The sequence below is a fragment of the Capsella rubella genome, unplaced genomic scaffold, assembly GCF_000375325.1.
Source record: "Capsella rubella cultivar Monte Gargano unplaced genomic scaffold, Caprub1_0 scaffold_3, whole genome shotgun sequence".
Taxonomy (NCBI): domain Eukaryota; kingdom Viridiplantae; phylum Streptophyta; class Magnoliopsida; order Brassicales; family Brassicaceae; genus Capsella; species Capsella rubella.
The window spans coordinates 4,533,023-4,551,882 of record NW_006238921.1 but is presented as its reverse complement, the minus strand read 5'-3'; the positions used below and the strand labels follow the sequence as shown (position 1 = coordinate 4,551,882).

General features: G+C 36.4%; 5 protein-coding genes across 6 annotated transcripts; all 5 read left to right on the top strand.

Moving 5' to 3' along the window:
* Window positions 1–1,203: 1,203 nt before the first annotated feature.
* Window positions 1,204–2,726, top strand: LOC17892621 (F-box/kelch-repeat protein At3g13680). The gene is made up of 2 exons (XM_006297800.2): window positions 1,204–1,272; window positions 1,408–2,726. The coding sequence occupies exon 2, from the start codon at window positions 1,442–1,444 to the stop codon at window positions 2,618–2,620; it is 1,179 nt and encodes a 392-aa protein (XP_006297862.1). The 5' UTR covers window positions 1,204–1,272; window positions 1,408–1,441; the 3' UTR covers window positions 2,621–2,726.
* Window positions 2,727–3,481: 755 nt separating this feature from the next.
* On the top strand, window positions 3,482–6,811 carry LOC17892230 (ABC transporter E family member 1). Of its 2 annotated transcripts, none has more exons than XM_006296627.2 (11): window positions 3,482–3,597; window positions 3,978–4,095; window positions 4,184–4,269; window positions 4,361–4,458; window positions 4,544–4,661; window positions 4,760–4,849; window positions 4,934–5,238; window positions 5,337–5,532; window positions 5,619–5,804; window positions 5,881–6,390; window positions 6,472–6,811. In XM_006296627.2, the coding sequence occupies exons 2-11, from the start codon at window positions 3,993–3,995 to the stop codon at window positions 6,589–6,591; spliced, it is 1,812 nt and encodes a 603-aa protein (XP_006296689.1). In that variant the 5' UTR covers window positions 3,482–3,597; window positions 3,978–3,992; the 3' UTR covers window positions 6,592–6,811. The 2 variants fall into 2 exon arrangements, with proteins under 2 accessions (XP_006296689.1, XP_023642724.1); XM_023786956.1 differs by lacking the exon at window positions 3,482–3,597 and adding an exon at window positions 3,604–3,837.
* A 2,094-nt stretch (window positions 6,812–8,905) lies between these two features.
* Window positions 8,906–10,065, top strand: LOC111831655. Its single transcript, XM_023786692.1, has 5 exons — window positions 8,906–8,944; window positions 9,052–9,122; window positions 9,240–9,316; window positions 9,450–9,571; window positions 9,683–10,065. Exons 1-5 carry the CDS (start codon window positions 8,924–8,926, stop codon window positions 9,842–9,844), a joined length of 453 nt encoding a protein of 150 aa, XP_023642460.1. The 5' UTR covers window positions 8,906–8,923; the 3' UTR covers window positions 9,845–10,065.
* Window positions 10,066–11,527: 1,462 nt separating this feature from the next.
* Window positions 11,528–13,449, top strand: LOC17892827 (F-box/kelch-repeat protein At3g13680). Its single transcript, XM_006297792.2, has 2 exons — window positions 11,528–11,753; window positions 12,134–13,449. Exon 2 carries the CDS (start codon window positions 12,141–12,143, stop codon window positions 13,320–13,322), a length of 1,182 nt encoding a protein of 393 aa, XP_006297854.1. The 5' UTR covers window positions 11,528–11,753; window positions 12,134–12,140; the 3' UTR covers window positions 13,323–13,449.
* Window positions 13,450–14,504: 1,055 nt separating this feature from the next.
* On the top strand, window positions 14,505–17,898 carry LOC17891440 (ABC transporter E family member 1). Its single transcript, XM_006299733.2, has 11 exons — window positions 14,505–14,664; window positions 15,004–15,121; window positions 15,207–15,292; window positions 15,384–15,481; window positions 15,566–15,683; window positions 15,782–15,871; window positions 15,954–16,258; window positions 16,357–16,552; window positions 16,639–16,824; window positions 16,901–17,410; window positions 17,501–17,898. The coding sequence occupies exons 2-11, from the start codon at window positions 15,019–15,021 to the stop codon at window positions 17,618–17,620; spliced, it is 1,812 nt and encodes a 603-aa protein (XP_006299795.1). The 5' UTR covers window positions 14,505–14,664; window positions 15,004–15,018; the 3' UTR covers window positions 17,621–17,898.
* The last annotated feature ends 962 nt before the right edge of the window (window positions 17,899–18,860 follow it).

The following is an 18,860-nucleotide window of genomic DNA, read 5'->3' as shown; positions in this document are numbered from 1 at the left end:
GTTAACGGTTACGGTTATTATTATTTTTTAACCGTAACTAATTTACTTTTACGGTAAACCGTAACCGGACCGTAACCGTTTACAATGGTTAAAAATCGTAACCGTTAACCGTATAAATAAATTAGTTACAGTTATAAAAAAATACTAACCGTAACCGTTAATTAACCGTAACCGTAATAAACCGCTGTTTAACCGTTATAAACCGTAAGGTTAACCGCATGATTAACCGAATATTTAAAATTTTAAAAATAAATTGTAACTATAATTATATACAATGAAAAGACACATTGAATGTTTGGATAAGATTTTCACGTTATTAAAAGCGATACAACAAGTTGAACTTGTAAGTTATCAAAACATTTCATACTAAACTATTTTTAATCATATATTATTTTATTATTATTATAAAGGTTAAAAATATATAATTTTGCCTCCAATGTTAACATTATAATAATAATCAAATAACCGTAACCGTATTTAACCGTAATTAACCGTAACCGCATATAACCGTAACCGTCTTAACCGTATATCAAATGGTTAAGATCACGGTTAAAAAAAATTATAACCGTCAACCGGTGGTTATTTAACCATAACCGCATTAACCGTAACCGTGGTCATGCCTACCCTCGACGCCACATCGCACCAACCAACAATCGTGATCGTGCTTGCTTCCCCACTTTAAACGGGAAGTTCAATCATCAACACTCCCCACCTTCTTTAGGACCACATTGTCATTCATCTCTTGAGTCTGGTCCACTACAATTAGACTGGCCTAAATATACAAACAAAATTATTTTAGTTAGTTTATGTAAAGTAAATTCATTAGGATAAATTAGACATTTTACAAATTTCTCCATATAAATTTGTTTTGGAAGGAAAAGACCAGTTGTAAATTTGTAATAATTGAAAAAAGGATAACGGTTTCTATCAAGGAAGGAATTGTCCCTCTTAGCAAGAATTGCTATGGGGATATTATTCTGTATTAGTCCATAAAATATGTCAGAAAAATCCAAAGTTTCCTTTTAACTGTTTTGTTTAATTTGTAGACACCAAAATTTTAATGTTCTTTAAATATATTTTGCGAATCTTCTAGTATTATATAGAGAAGAAAAAGAGACCAACCCATAGCTAACAAACGTTAAAAATCTATCCCTAAAACCTGTGTTTTCCATACTAATTTGGCGTTACGGATTCAGCACTTAACATCACCACCATCGCCCACTTTCAATTCAGCTGCTCAAGCTATACGCTCGCTTCTCAGTCCCCTCACAGGTTTGATTCTATCATCTTCTTGAATCTTTGATGAGTCTCCCTTTTTCGTTTCTCACTAATAAACACTCATAATCTCTCTCAAAGTTATACACACTCACTAGTCACTCCTAATTAATTATCTATTTTCCTCTCCAGCTGTTTTTTATCTTTTGGTTTGGAATTTGGACGAATGACGACAATGTCTGAACTTCCTGAGGATGTGGTAAATGAGATACTCCCTAGAGTTCCATTGACGTCTCTGAGGGCGGTGCGTTCAACTTGCAAAAAGTGGAACTCTTTATCCAAATACAGAGTTTTTGCAGCCGTGAGGAAGCAGTTTTTGGGATTCATTATGATGGATTACAAGGTTTGCTCGATGAGATTCGATCTTCAAGGCATCCGAAACGACGGAGAGTTCGTTGATCCATCAATAAAGCAAGTAGATATACTTGACCAAATCGAGGTATCTAAAGTCTTTCACTGTGACGGTTTATTGCTATGCGTTCTCAAGGACAACTCAAGGCTTGTGGTATGGAATCATTATCTGGGGCAGACTAGGTGGATCCAACCAAGAGACAGTTTCCACAAGTTAGACAGGTATGCTCTCGGATATGACAAGGACCGTAACCACAAAATCTTGAGGGTCTTTGCTGATTATGAAGGCAGAAACCAAGTTTCTGGTTATGAAGTCTATAGTTTTCGAACTGATTCGTGGAAGGCTTTCTGTCTAACTCCCGACTGGGATATAGAGTCCCATCAACGTGGCGTGTCTTTGAAGGGAAACACATATTTCTTAGCTCAAGAGAAGAAAATAACAGTTGGTGGAGGAAAGGTTGAGGATATTCTACTCGCATTTGATTTTACTAGAGAAAGATTTGGACCGCGTCTGCCTCTTCCGTTGCAATCTGACGAGGCAGATTATTTTGTGTCTCTGTCTTGTGTGGGAGAAGAGCAGCTCGCAGTGTTACATCAAAGCTGGGAGATTAGTGACGTTGTGGAGATTTGGGTTACAAATAAGATTGATCCCGGGGCTGTCTCGTGGAGCGAGTTTTTGAGTTCGGTCTCTGATTTTAGCGTTAATCCTCTAGCTGGGAGTTTCTTCATTGACGAGGAGATCAAAGTTGCTGTGATTTTCGATCTAGACGGAGATAAAAGAAATGAGACATGTCGCAACCAAACAGCCTACATAATTGGAGAGGATGGATACTTCAAATCTGTGAATATTGGAGAGGCTCGGAATCTCGGGATACCTGACAAAGATGGATATACTCAACGCATATATAGTCGCCCCCTTGTCTGCTCATATGTTCCTACCTTAGTGCAACTCCAAATCAACCAACCAGGCACAATGATAGAGAGCCATGATTAATTTAATTAGCTTCTTGCATGTCTCGTCTGAACAAGAGACAAATGATAGTAATTTATTAATATGTGTGTTTGCAGTTTATAAATGAATTCAGCTTTTGCATGTTTTAGCTTCGTCTCAGCTGTTCACGTCAACTTGCTTAGGAGCTAAGAACAAAGATATGTCTTCGTTTGTCTTATTTTGAAGACCACAATACTTCTTTCGGAAACATTTAATAAAATTTCCCAGCCATGTTCAGGATATATATAGCCTTCACTTTAAATATCAAAATTGTGACAAATGATGACTAATTTTTATTTTGTTCATTATTAAAACTTTCATATTTTTTTTTTGGTAAATTGACGTCAGTTAGTGCCCTCCCTATTCATATTTTTTTATTAAGTGGAAAGCAAATTTGTTTTATTTAAAAAGTCAATATAAATCATGTCTTATTTCAAGTGGTGTGTTTAAATATATTTCAATGAAACAATATATGCTTATGATTAATATACAAATCATTTCTAGGATTAACTTTTTTTTTTTGGTCGTCTGGATTAGCTAATTATACTTATATTAGACATTTTTGTTTACAATTTATCTCCTTTATATAATGGAAAACACCAGCTGTAAATTTTTTTGTAATAATGAAAGAAAAGTGATAAATTGTTTATATCAAGGAATGGCCCCCTCTTTTATCGCACGAGTTGCAATGTGGATATTATTCTCTATTCTCTATTCTCATTGGCTGAGAAGTCCATATATTAGTCAGCAAATCCATAATTTCCTTTTTTTTTTTTTTTTTGTTTGGGAGTCCACAAAATTTTAATGTTTTCTTCTGTGTATCAACACAGGTCCACAAAGCATATCATCACAAAACATTTTTGAGAATTTACAATAGAGAGAAAAGAGGGAAAAAGACAAATCCTTTGTAAGCCCTAGCCTGCTTAAGTGCCGTTCCCACCGTCGCCGTTGATTTCGCCACCTTCATCGCCACATTTGTTGTACGAGATCCTTTTCTTCTTCTTCTTCTTCTTCTTCTTCTTCTTCTTCTTCTTCTTCTTCTTCTTCTTCTTCTTATTCCCTCTTGTTTCGAGATCCATTTACTAGTCTTTTTTTTCTTTCTTTTGCTTGATTCTGCTACACTCTTTATGTGGTTTGGTTCTCTAGTTTATGAGCTCTTCCTGTTGGTTTTACCCTTAATTGCATATCCTGTTCTCACTTGTCGATTTAGCTCTGTTATTGTATGTATCTACTTATTTTTTATCTCCATGGATGATTTCCCTAAGCAACGTCCGATAAAGGCTTCCCCTTTTTTTATTACCTCATAGACGTGAGACAGATAAAAATGTAGAATTTTTGTTTTTGTATCATGTGAATGTAGTATCCTTGTCGAGAGATGGCAGATCGATTGACCCGAATCGCTATCGTGAGTGAGGACCGGTGCAAGCCCAAGAAATGCCGCCAGGAGTGTAAGAAGAGCTGTCCTGTTGTCAAGACTGGTACTTTTTCCTCGGGCTGTGTTGTCTATGATACACTTGTTACATACAGAACATATTTTTTTATGCCTTTAAATTTTGGTTTCTCTAGGGAAACTTTGTATCGAGGTTGCTCCTACCTCCAAGACTGCTTTCTTGTCAGAGGCGCTGTGTATAGGATGTGGTATCTGTGTGAAGGTACTTATGCCTAGGCTCTATCTTTTTTACATTGAATCATTGTGTCTCCCTCTAGTTAGTTGGACACTGAGTGAGATTTGTTTGTGCACAGAAATGCCCGTTTGAAGCTATTCAGATTATCAATCTTCCTAAGGACTTGGAGAAAGATACAACACATCGATACGGGGCTAATGGTTTTAAATTGCACAGGTTAGCTACATATATCTTTTTTTTCCTTGTGGAATCTGTTTTATTATCAGTCTTTAAGACTCTTGAGATATATCTCGTCTTGCAGGCTTCCAGTTCCAAGGCCAGGGCAAGTCCTTGGGTTGGTTGGAACAAACGGTATTGGAAAGTCTACTGCTCTCAAAATTTTGGCTGGAAAACTCAAACCAAATCTTGGCAAATTTAATGTAACTATAGACTCTCTCAACTTTCTCTACCCCTTATTATAGGATGTTTCTACTCTGTAGTTTATGTATGATTGATTATTCTACTACCTCTTGCGCAGAACCCTCCTGACTGGGAAGATATTTTGACTCACTTCCGCGGGTCAGAACTTCAAAGCTATTTCATCCGAGTCGTAGAAGAGAATCTAAAGGTATATGGTGTAAACTATTCTTGATATTTATTCTTTAGGAAGCAGCTCACAAAGCGAGTCTGATGCCACTTCTATGTATGACAGACTGCTATAAAACCACAACATGTCGACCACATTAAAGAAGTTGTTCGAGGTAATCTTGGGAAGATGCTTGAGAAGCTGGACGAGAGAGGACTGATGGAAGAGATTTGTGATGATATGGAGTTGAACCAGATCCTGGAGCGTGAAGCAAGACAGGTCTCTGGTGGGGAGCTGCAGAGGTTTGCGATTGCTGCAGTTTTCGTAAAGAAGGCTGATATATACATGTTTGATGAACCATCTAGTTACCTCGATGTGAGGCAGAGACTCAAAGCTGCTCAAGTTATACGCTCGCTCCTCAGGCATGACAGGTTTGATTTTCTCATCTTCTGAACTCCTTTAATTTGAGTTTATTTACCAGAATAAGATGCATGCTGCTTTTACTGACTTCGCCTTTTTGTTGTTGTAGCTACGTAATTGTTGTGGAGCACGACCTCAGCGTCCTTGACTATCTCTCGGATTTCGTTTGCTGTTTGTATGGGAAACCAGGAGCATATGGTGTCGTGACTCTACCCTTTTCTGTCAGAGAAGGAATCAACGTGTTCTTGGCCGGGTTTATCCCCACAGAAAACTTGCGTTTCAGGGATGAATCTCTGACCTTCAGGGTAAAGCTTTTTTCAGTGGCCTCCAAGAAAAGTGGTTGTCATTTGTGAGTCTTGTGACTTATATGATTTTTTCTTCTCCTTCCAAGGTTTCTGATACTACACAAGAGACTGATGAAGAAGTGAAGTCCTATGCAAGATACAAATACCCAAACATGAGTAAGCAACTTGGAGGTTTCAAGCTGGAAGTGATGGAAGGGGAGTTCACAGACTCTCAGATAATTGTAATGCTCGGAGAGAATGGTACAGGGAAAACGACCTTCATCCGGATGCTGGTAAAATTTATTTGCTTTGTTTTCTCTGCTTATTGTGGTTAGACGTTGAAGGAATGATATGTGTATCCTAATGCAGGCAGGCGCATTCCCACGTGAAGAGGGTGTAGACTCGGATATGCCAGAGTTTAATGTGTCGTACAAACCGCAAGGGAATGACTCGAAGCGCGAGTGTACAGTGAGACAGTTGTTACATGATAAGATTCGTGATGCATATATGCATCCTCAGTTTGTGTCAGATGTAATAAGACCGCTTCAGATTGAGCCGTTGTTGGATCAAGTGGTAAAAACCCTGTCGGGTGGAGAGAAGCAGAGGGTTGCCATTACTCTATGCCTCGGGAAGCCTGCTGATATCTATCTGATCGATGAGCCAAGTGCGCATTTGGACTCAGAGCAGCGGATCGCAGCTTCAAAGGTGATAAAACGGTTCATCCTGCATGCAAAGAAAACAGCGTTTATTGTGGAGCATGACTTTATAATGGCGACGTATCTTGCGGACCGAGTCATTGTGTATGAAGGACAGCCAGCTGTCAAGTGTATTGCTCACTCACCACAGTCGCTGCTCAGCGGAATGAACCTCTTCTTATCGGTAATCTAACTAACACTCTTTAAGACCTTTTTGTGTTGTTATGAATCAATCTCCTTCGAACTAAGGTCTTGTCCTTTGCAGCACCTGAACATCACATTCAGACGAGATCCAACAAACTTCAGGCCAAGGATCAACAAGTTAGAGTCTACCAAGGACAAGGAGCAAAAAGCTGCGGGCTCATACTACTACTTAGACGATTGATTGATCGGTGAGAGAGAGAGAAATAGAGCTTATGCATATGCTGATATGCATATATACTTAAAATTTACAACTTGTTGGGGAAGTGTACTACTAGTAGTTTAAGACTGAAACATCACCTTTAATTATTCTGTATTGGTAAAAGAAACAAAAAATTCTGTATTTATGTCTACCGTCTTGAGTTAACTTTAAGCGTTAAAATACTTACATGGATTGATTGCGATCGTCTTATTCCAATGATATTTATGTTGCATTGTTCTGTTTGCAAAACATGTGAAACTCCAAAAAAATAAAGTAAAAGAGAAGATTTACAAACCAGATTCTTCAAAATAATAATCCTTTAAATAATATTCTTTTTTTTCCTTTTTTTTTTAAATTTTTCTTTAAATAATATTCTGATTCACTCTTAAATCTTAACCAACCACCGGATACCGAATTGGCTTGATGGGTTCTCTTAGAGTCTTTTAGTATATTCCACGAAAAGTCTAATACGACCCAAATAAAATAATGGACTTGTTTCAAAAATGCTTGTGAAGTTGAACATGTTTTATCATTTAATAAGGGTTGGTAGAATACAACAAGACTGTGCACAATTTTAAAGCTCATTAACACACCATCAATGATGATGATAACAACAACAACTAGACCTGAATACTTGCATAATTCCGTTCGATTTTCTTTTGAAAATTCTTTTAGTATTTCGAGTTATTATGATATTTTTATTAGGATACCCAAAAACAATAAAACTTTTATCATTTTTTACTTATTTTGAGAAATATCTCTTATTAAATATGAAAACTTTATAAACTTTGACAAGGTTTCCATTATATTACATGTAGATACAAGGTCCGAACACTCAAGAATTTATTTGATTTTTCTAGTCTAGACTTTTGTCGAGATGAAATTCAAAGTAATAGATATTGAACAAGATTAGTGGGAAAACAAAAATGAAAGAGTTATTGATCTCAAAAATGGAAGTACACAACTGTATAGTTTCGAGCAGTAATACTAAAGAGTCTATGCCCTCTCCAAAGTTCTATAATATATATTATCCCTTAAGAGCTTTTATAAACCCACTCTTCCGAATCTTGTTCGTAGACTGGTGGCTTGATGCCTTACTTCTCCATAAATTCGTCATTCAAGTTATATGAGCGTGATGTTCGTTATTTACTTTGAATTGCAGTGAGCCTAATTGGCATATTTCCTCACGGTTCCGGATCCGGTCTCAGTTGGCTGTGGCTTTCCATCCGGACCTAGCATGGCCCGTGTATATATATAATTTGATAAAATTATAAGCTGTTGAAATATTATACTACAGTATATACATATGCATATTTAACAACAATACCATTTTAGTTTAGGTTTTCATGTAAACGTCCGAAAATAACTTTAGTTGTACTATATTCAATCTTACACGTTGGTAAAGATGGATAAATTCATCATGACGTAACTAAGAATATATACGACCTATTAGTTTTCATAATTTCGATTCTGTTATATATTAGTTATATTTCTTTTACATTATATTAGTAGGATTCATAAATAACGAATCATACAATATTGTAAGAAAAAAAATATGAAAAAGAAACGATGTAGGAATTAATATTCGTCTCTTATTTCTTCTTCTACAAAAATTAATGTACATAAGCATACTGGTTAGTAATTTTAAAGATGTAAATACCTTATTTGCTTCAATTACTTGTAATGCATAGCCGTGTTTAGCTGCATAAGCATACGAAGTCTTCATTAACAACCGTACGTCTTAATTAGACGTTTTTACAAATTTTCTCTAGGTAAATTTGTTTGATGGAAAACACAACTTGTAAAGTTGTAATAATTGAAAGAAAGAGGATATATGTTTATACCAAGGAACATGGTTCCTCACTTCCTCTTATAGCACGAATTGCAATGGGGTTATTAATGTATTCCCTCATTGGCTGAGAAGTCCATAAATAAGTTTTCTAAACTAGAAAACAACAATTAAAGTTTTGGAGGTTTCTTACCAAACACTCATATACTCTCTCTTTCTCTTGAGAAAAACATTTACAAATACATGCATCATCAAAGAATCTTTTTGGACCATATTTGTTTTCTTAAAATGATGTTAGAGTTCAACATATATTTCCAAAACTGAAACTTTATAATCAGAGTATTTAGAGTGGTTACAACCACTAAGACTCTTAATATTGATTATCTTGTGTTGCCATAGTAAATAGTAACTTGTTTTTTTAAACTTTAAACCTAGGTAAATGTGAACTAGTATAAAATATTAGATGGTGGTGTGATTCTTTTATGTTTTACACTTGAAAAAAAAAAACATTTGAAAGAAGAAAAAATGGATGCTAGACAAGAGGAGGTTATACATTTCTCTTTTCTTCGTTATTTTTTTATTAGTCTTTTCTTTTAAATTTTAATATGCTAATTGGTTCTTCTTCTCTTTTTCTTTGTTTTTTTTTTCTATAGATTCGGAAGTTTTTGAGTTCTGCCGATGGGAAAAAAACACCAAAACTGGATGCTGAACTCAATGCCATAATGTTATAATCAGTTTACTATGTTTTCATTAATTTATTATATAGAATATTTTGGTTCATGACTTATTATTTTTTCTTTTTGGTTACTTTGTGTGTGTGTGTGGCGTTTGGCATATATAGGGGACGTTACAAAGAGGTCGCAACACGTGACGAGATTGCGGCGGAGGTGTTTGAGTCGATGCTCGCACTAGGAGGAGGTATAAATAAATTTCTACATATATATTTTTGTTGTTGTTTTTTTTTGTCTACTCATATATTATTATTTTGTTTGTGCATACTATTTATTTTGTAACTATTTCAAAGACTCATAGTAATGGTTTCACTTTTCAGACAACTTCGCAAACTATTTTGAGCGCTATGGAAATATTCTCACACGTTTTGGCTTCGACCAGGTGACTATGATTGGGCATTTGGAGGACACATTTCTCGAAGACCCACCAAGATTTGTTCAGGTATAAGTAGTGATTACAGTATATCATTTTTGGTGGGTTAACTTATTTTTATTTTATACATATATAGTTTAATTTGTAATATATATATACGTTTTGGTCGTATAACAACAGGTGATGGGCATTCTGGAATTTCATGGTGCTCTCCATGAATCACTCGTCCAAGAATGGCTAAACGTTAGGGATGCATCAAAGAAGAAAAAAACTCTAGTTCCAGGAAAACTCGCGCTCTTGGATGCATATCTTGAAGACAAATCTGCGAGACAGTTGAAGTGAAGAGCCTGAACTAGTCGTTTTACGACTCTCTCTCTCTAGTTATCCCACGGCCCTATCTATCCATATCTATGTTGAACAATTAATAATGCCAGCCGTTTGCGTGAATGTGTTTTATCTTATTTATGCTATTTGGACATTTGGTTGGACGTTTAAGAACTTATTAAGTATTGTTTTATCTCTGAAGCTATCTAATATATGATGCGAATGTGCATGGACGTTAATTGTTCTATTTTTTAATTATGTCGTTGTTATTTTTCCTTGTATATTCTTTTGTTTTCTTTGATATAGGAACGGCGGTGGTGATGAATATATAGGTGATGCGGAGGAGAGAAGAAGGCAAGACAATATAATTAGGGTTTCTTTCTTCTTAAAGGATTTTTTTTTTTTTTTTTTAAAAGTATTATAGGCGTATGTTTTATTGTCAAAAACAAGAATCGATCAAGTTGTACAGTCTTTTCTATTTCATTTGTTGTTGTGTCTTTTAATTCATGATTTAAAAAGTGAATATTTTTCTCCATTTTTGTTATTTTATTAAATAAAGACATGCAAGTGGTATGTGCTATCACGAAAAAAAAAATGAAGTACATAAATATGCATAGGAATCAAAATTTCCGCTAGTTCTGTAATCATCCAAAATATATTATACTAAACACACGATCTAAAATGAAACAATGAACAACCGACTTTTTTTTCAACTCCTTTCAATATAATATAGTGCAACGGCACGTTTCAGAAACGTCTCCTTCCATATATAATTTAGCCATGTCTTTTTAAGAACATCGTTTCGAATATCCTACCTTTACATAATGCAAGGCCCAAACAAGGCCTACATAGCTGCGGCAGCGCAATAAACAAAAGGAAGCATATCTTCTTGGGATCTTCTTGTATATTACGATTAAACTAATCTAACGATAAGAGAGAGAATACATCATTCATGAATTGTATACAAACTGATCACCAGTTACTAGACGTAGACCCGTAGTCAATACGCTGTTAATTTATCACCTCGTTCTACTCCGACAGACATAGGGTGTGTATATTAGTGGGTGTACATGTGTTAGATACATCGATAGTTCATAGTTGTGTTGTTTCACTTGTCAACGTGCCCAACTGTTACGACCGTAATATTTTATATAATTGTGTGTGTGGGATGTCTTAATCACACAAATAAAGAGAATTCATGATTTTATACTCTGTTGTTGTCTCTGTCCATATTGTATATAATGTGTAATAATATAGTTTTACCTTTAGAAAAGGAACCACCACGTCCGTCTCCCATCACCGCCGAGGCGCCAACATTGCGGTCACCGGAGCTATCGCCGTTGCCGAGACCAATACCATCACCCTTTAGGTTAGTTACTTAATTAATACAGAATATATAGTGCTATAATATATTCTTAATTTTTTTATTTTATCGGATAAAGTGTTATTCTTGTAAAACACCCTTTATATAATGGGTTGTTAGTCATACATAATAATAATAAATAATGTATGCCGCAAAAAATAAAAAAAAATAATGGGTTGTATATTTTATACATACTGTATGTGTACAAACTACAAAGTAAGATAACTGATTTAAATAATAATAATATCTGTTGTGAAAATGGTCCCGACGAGGGAGATATTATTCCGTACGAGGATTTGGGTTAGACGAGTCAGATTTAAAAGGATCTTTGGTTTGGAGTCCACATTTTTATATTGTTATTTTTTGGTCCATGGGGTTTAAAAAACAAAAAAAAAAGGATCTTTCTTTGGGAATCATACTTTGAGAATTAAGAAGAAAAAAAAAAGAGAGGGGGGGGAAATAAAGCAAAATCCATTACCAAACCCTAATCCGCCGCGCCTCACAGCCGTAGATTCGCCGTTCTAAGCTTCCTACGTCTTCTCATCGCCGATCTGCTCTATACTGGTACCAGATCCTTGTGTTCCCCTCTCTTATTTTCACCTTCTTATGCTTGCTTCATTCCTGGAACATTTTTTTCTTTTAATGCTGTTTTCGCTGGGATGACCTATTTCAAGATCAGATGATCCACCAGCTTGTCTGCTTGTGAGGTTGCTTGTTTTTGTTAAATTTCTTCTTCTTCTTAAAAAAAAAACATTGCTTTGAACTCGGATTCTGTGATACTGCTAAAGTTTTGTACTTTTCCCAGTTTTTGCTTCGTGCATATTGACTTGTTTTTTCCGATTTTTCCTAATAACCTGAATAGCGTGTTTGGATTTGCTTGGCTTCCCGTCTCTCACTAAACACTCATAATCTCTCTCAAGTTAATTTTATCTTTTTCATTGCAGCTGTTTTATGGAACTTGGAAGAATGACGACAATGTCTGAACTTCCTGGGGATGTGGTAGAAGAGATACTCCCTAAGGTTCCATTGACATCTCTGAGCGCGTTGCGATCCACTTGCAAAAAGTGGAACTCTTTATCCAAAAATCGGATTGTTGGTAAAGCAGCAGCAGTAAGGAAGCAGTTTTTGGGATTCATTATGATGGATTATAGGGTTTGCTCGATGAGATTCAATCTCCAAGGAATTGGAAACGATGAAGAGTTCGTTCATCCATCTATAAAGCAAGTAGGTATACTTGACAAAATCGAGATATCGAATGTCTTTCACTGTGACGGTTTATTGCTATGCGTTCTCAAGGACAACTCAAGGCTTGTGGTATGGAATCCTTATCTGGGGCAGACTAGGTGGATCCAACCCAGAGACAGTTTCCACAGGTTAGACAGGTATGCTCTCGGATATGACAAGGACCGTAACCACAAAATCTTGAGGATCTTTGCTGATTATGAAGGCAGAAACCAAGTTTTTGGCTATGAAGTCTTCAGTTTTCGAACCGATTCGTGGAAGGCTTTTCATCTAACTCCCGACTGGGATATAGAGTCTCATCAACGCGGCATGTCTTTGAAGGGAAATGCATATTTCTTAGCTCAAGAGAAGAAATTAAAAGTTGGTCGAAGAAAGGTTGAGGATTTTCTACTCTCGTTTGATTTTACTAGAGAAACATTTGGACCGCGTCTGCCTCTTCCGATTCGCTCTTATGAGGCAGATAATTTTGTGTCTCTGTCTTGTGTCGGAGAAGAGCAGCTCGCGGTATTACATCAAAGCTGGGGAATTTGTGACGTACTGGAGATTTGTGTTACAAATAAGATTGATCCCGATGCTGTCGTGTGGAGTAAGTTTTTGAGTTCGGTCTCGGGTTTTAGCGTTAATCCTCGAGCTGGGAGTTTCTTCATTGATGAGGAGATTAAAGTTGCTGTGGTTTTCGATCTAGACGAAGATAAAGGAAATGAGACATGTCGCAACCAAACAGCCTACATAATTGGACAGGATGGATACTTCAAATCTGTGAATGTCGGAGAGGCTAGGAATCTCGGGAAACCTGACAAAGATGGATATACTCCACGCCTATATTGTCGCCCCCTTGTGTGCTCTTATGTTCCTAGCTTAGGGCAACTCCAAATCAACAACAAGTCATAAGGATATACAGCGATGATTAATTTAGTTTCTTGCATCTTGTTTGTGATTTCAGAATTTTTTGTTTTACAGAATATGTAATTCATATATACATATTTATTTATAAGATCTCTTCTATGTTGTTGTAACTTTCTATTTCCGATTTGATATTAATAAAGAATGTTATAAGGAAAACTAAAAATCAACATTAAAAAAAAGAATTAAAATTAGACTTTCAAAAAATTTCTCCAGCTAAATAAAAAACTTGTATGATGGAAAACAACAGTTGTAATTTAAAGAAAAAGGACATTTGTTTGTTTTCATCAAGAAATGGGCCCCTTCTTTGATAGCACGAATTGCAATGGGGATACTATTCTCATTGGCTGAGAAGTCCATATATAACTCAGAAAATCCAAAGTTTTATTTCAAGTGATGTGTTTATATATATTCAATGAAACAATATTATGATTAATAATATATAATCATTTCTAGGATTAGCTAATTATACGTTTTTGTCATATGTAATATTAATAAAACTCAAAGGATATATTGTGAAATATAACTTAAATCCGCGTAAAACAAAAATATCTCGGAGTCTAAAGCTTAAACAAGTGAAAAAAATCGACAAACAATTAAAAATTCCGGAAAACATAAAGCAAAAACAAAAGATACCAACACAAAGCAGAAAATGTAAATTCGGAAAAACGAACTCTTAAACAAAAGACACATGCTACTAAGCTTAATTCTAAGAAAATACATCAATTTTAAAAACCATAAAGAAATCTTCTATTGAATCTTATGAAAAAGAGATTTATCATGGTTGTCCAAAACTAATAAAATAATAATATAAACCACATTTTATTAAGATGAAAGCCGATCTCTCGAAACAAGAACCAAATACTTTATAATCCAGTAAACAAGACTTGAAAACACATATTAGATATTTTTAAAAATAATTTATCTCCTTTATATAATGGAAATCAACATCGATAAATTTTTGTGATAATGAAAGAAAAGTGATAAATTGTTTATATCAAGGAATGGCCCCCTCTTTTGTCGCACGAGTTGCAATGTGGATATTATTCTCTATTCTCATTGGCTGAGAAGTCCATATATTAGTCAGCAAATCCATAATTTCCTCTTCTTTTTTTTTTTTTCCTTTGGGTTTGGGAGTCCACAAAATTTTAATGTTTTCTTCTTTGTATCAACACAGGTCCACAAACCATATCATCATATTAAAACATTTTTGAGAATACAATAGAGAGAAAAAGAGGGGAAAAGACCAATCCTTTGTAAGCCCTAACTTGCTTGAGTGCCGTTTCCCACCGTCGCCGTTGATTTCGCCACCTTCATCGCCACCTTTGTAGTACGAGATCCTTTTCTTCTTCTTCTTGTCTCCTCTTGTTTCGAGATCCATTTACTAGTCTTTTTTTCTTTCTTTTGCTTGATTTTGCTATACTCTTTATGTGGTTTGGTACTTTGGTTCTCTAGTTTATGAGCTATTCCTGTTGCTTTTACCCTTAATTGCATATCCTGTTTTCACTAGTCGATTAAGCTCTGTTACTGTATGTATCTACTTATTTTTTATCTCCATTGATGATTTCCCATAGTAACGTCCGATAAAGGCTTCCCCTTTTTTGACTACCTCATAGACGTGAGACAGATAAAAATGTAGAATTTTTGTTTTTGTATCATGTGAATGTAGTATCCTTGTTGAGAGATGGCAGATCGATTGACCCGAATCGCTATCGTGAGTGAGGACCGGTGCAAGCCCAAGAAATGCCGCCAGGAGTGTAAGAAGAGCTGTCCTGTTGTAAAGACTGGTACTTTTTCCTCGGGCTGTGTTGTCTATGAGAGACTTGTTACATAAAGAACATATTTTTATTCCTTAAATTTTGGTTTCTCTAGGGAAACTTTGTATCGAGGTTGCTCCTACCTCCAAGACTGCTTTCTTGTCAGAGGCGCTGTGTATAGGATGTGGTATCTGTGTGAAGGTACTTATGCTTAGGCTTTATCTTTTCTACATTGAATCAATGTGTCTCCCTCTAGTTAGTTGGACATTTAGTGAGATTTGTTTGTGCACAGAAATGCCCGTTTGAAGCTATTCAGATTATCAATCTTCCTAAGGACTTGGAGAAAGATACAACACATCGATATGGGGCTAATGGTTTCAAACTGCACAGGTTAGCTACATATATCTTTTTTTCCTTGTGGAATCTGTTTTATTATCAGTCTTTAAGACTCTTGAGATATATCTCGTCTTACAGGCTTCCAGTTCCAAGGCCAGGGCAAGTCCTTGGGTTGGTTGGAACAAACGGTATTGGAAAATCTACTGCTCTCAAAATTTTGGCTGGAAAACTCAAACCAAATCTTGGCAAATTTAATGTAACTATAGACTCTCTCAAGTTTCTCCACCCCTTATTATGGGATGTTTCTACTCTGTAATTTATGTATGATTGATTATTCTACTACCTCTTGCACAGAATCCTCCTGACTGGGAAGATATTTTGACTCACTTCCGCGGGTCAGAACTTCAAAGCTATTTCATCCGAGTCGTAGAAGAGAATCTAAAGGTAGGGTGGAAACTATTCTTGATATTTATTCTTAGGGAAGGAGCTCACTGGGCGAGTCTGATGCCCCTTCTATGTATGACAGACTGCTATAAAGCCACAACATGTCGACCACATTAAAGAAGTTGTTCGAGGTAATCTTGGGAAGATGCTTGAGAAGCTGGACGAGAGAGGACTGATGGAAGAGATTTGTGATGATATGGAGTTGAACCAGATCCTGGAGCGTGAAGCAAGACAGGTCTCTGGTGGGGAGCTGCAGAGGTTTGCGATTGCTGCAGTTTTCGTAAAGAAGGCTGATATATACATGTTTGATGAACCATCTAGTTACCTCGATGTGAGGCAGAGACTCAAAGCTGCTCAAGTTATACGCTCGCTCCTCAGGCATGACAGGTTTGATTTTCTCATCTTCTGAACTCCTTTAATTTGAGTTTATTTACCAGAATAAGATGCATGCTGCTTTCACTGACTTCGCCTTTTTGTTGTTGTAGCTACGTAATTGTTGTGGAGCACGACCTCAGCGTCCTTGACTATCTCTCGGATTTCGTTTGCTGTTTGTATGGGAAGCCAGGAGCATATGGTGTCGTGACTCTCCCCTTTTCTGTCAGAGAAGGAATCAACGTGTTCTTGGCCGGGTTTATCCCCACAGAAAACTTGCGTTTCAGGGATGAATCTCTGACCTTCAGGGTAAAGCTTTTTTCAGTGGCCTCCAAGATTAGTGGTTGTCATTTGTGAGTCTTGTTACTTATATGGTTTATTCTTCTCTTTCCAAGGTTTCTGATACTACACAAGAGACTGATGAAGAAGTGGAGTCCTATGCAAGATACAAATACCCAAACATGAGTAAGCAACTTGGGGGTTTCAAGCTGGAAGTGATGGAAGGGGAGTTCACAGACTCTCAGATAATTGTAATGCTCGGAGAGAATGGTACAGGGAAAACGACCTTCATCCGGATGCTGGTAAAATTTATTTGCTTTGTTTTCTCTGCTTATTGTGGTTAGACGTTGAAGGAAAGATATGTGTATCCTAATGCAGGCAGGCGCATTCCCTCGTGAAGAGGGTGTAGACTCGGATATGCCAGAGTTTAATATGTCGTACAAGCCGCAAGGGAATGACTCGAAGCGCGAGTGTACAGTGAGACAGTTGCTACATGATAAGATTCGTGATGCATATATGCATCCTCAGTTTGTGTCAGATGTAATAAGACCGCTTCAGATTGAGCCGTTGTTGGATCAAGTGGTAAAAACCCTGTCGGGTGGAGAGAAGCAGAGGGTTGCCATTACTCTATGCCTCGGGAAGCCTGCTGATATCTATCTGATCGATGAGCCAAGTGCGCATTTGGACTCAGAGCAGCGGATCGCAGCTTCAAAGGTGATAAAACGGTTCATCCTGCATGCAAAGAAAACAGCGTTTATTGTGGAGCATGACTTTATAATGGCGACGTATCTTGCGGACCGAGTCATTGTGTATGAAGGACAGCCAGCTGTCAAGTGTATTGCTCACTCACCACAGTCGCTGCTCAGCGGAATGAACCTCTTCTTATCGGTAATCTAACTAACACTCTTTAAGACCTTTTAGCGTTGTTATGAATCAATCTCCTTGTAAACAGGCGAACTAAGGTCTTGTCCTTTGCAGCACCTGAACATCACATTCAGACGAGATCCAACAAACTTCAGGCCAAGGATCAACAAGTTAGAGTCTACCAAGGACAAGGAGCAAAAAGCTGCGGGCTCATACTACTACTTAGACGATTGATTGATAGGTGAGAGAGAGAGATAGATGGATCTTATGCGTATGCACAAATACTTAAATTTACAGTTTATTGGGGAATGGGGAAGTGTACTACTATAGTTTAAGACTGAAACAGCCCCTTTGATTATTCTGAGACTCCCTTTGTCTACCGTCTGAAGTTGATTTTAGTCTTTAAGTGTTAAAAGGATTGATGGCGACTTGTAGAGTTCCAATTATATCTTTGTCGTATTGTTCTGTGTTTGTTTTAGTCAACTCAATGGATCATTGTCGGCTGTAAACAATTACATATCTTCTCCACAGAATCTATTCCTTTAATCTATCGTTTGTGTAGAACAAGTTCTCATCATATTATATATATATATATATTTGTTAGTAAAATGCTCAGTTGGGTAGTGTTGCTGCTCAGTTGGGTAGTGTTGCTGTTAATTGGCATATTGAGCTCGGGATAGGAATGACCATATAATACGATGGTAACTTGGATGCCTAAGGAGATTTAGGAAGAAGCAGATTCAATGAAGGTGAAGCTGGCCAAGGATCTAGGCGTCTGATCATGGCTTTGGTCTGTAGCTGCACACTTGCACTTGCACGGTCTGACTGAAAGAATCTTTTTGTTTTTTATAATATTTTATGTAGGATTTCTAAAACTCTTAAGATATTTTATTGGAAATTTTATGGAGACTACCATCAAACCCCCACTTTTACTTTTACAAAATACTATTTTTTTGAAATTCTTTGGGCATTTAACATTAGTCTATGTCAGAACATGTAAAAAAGACGAAAATATTCCCAAGTCACACGTAATTGACGTTGGCACAGTTAAACCGAGAATATTTTGGTCATAAATAATGTAGAAATGGTATATGGGATAGTTGAAAAAAATTGAAAAATGTGATAGATTAGCTTAAAATCCCTATTTTTATTGGTTTTTTGAGTTAATAAAAATGGTGGAACAAAAAGGACCGTAAAATTAACACGTGTGAACTCAAAAAACCAAAGTACAAGAGAACCTTCTACAGATTCTTTTAAGACAAAGATACTCTGACTCATTCTTTCTTACATGTATCGAATTGGCTTAATGGGTTCTCTCAGTATATTCTACAAAAAGTCCAATACGGCCCAAATAAAAGATACTCTCTATTAAGGATTTTAGACTTGTATAAAAAATGTTTCTGAAGTTAAAACCTACTACTACATGTTTTGATGATGACTTCATCATTTATTGGGTAGGTAAGATACAAGAAGA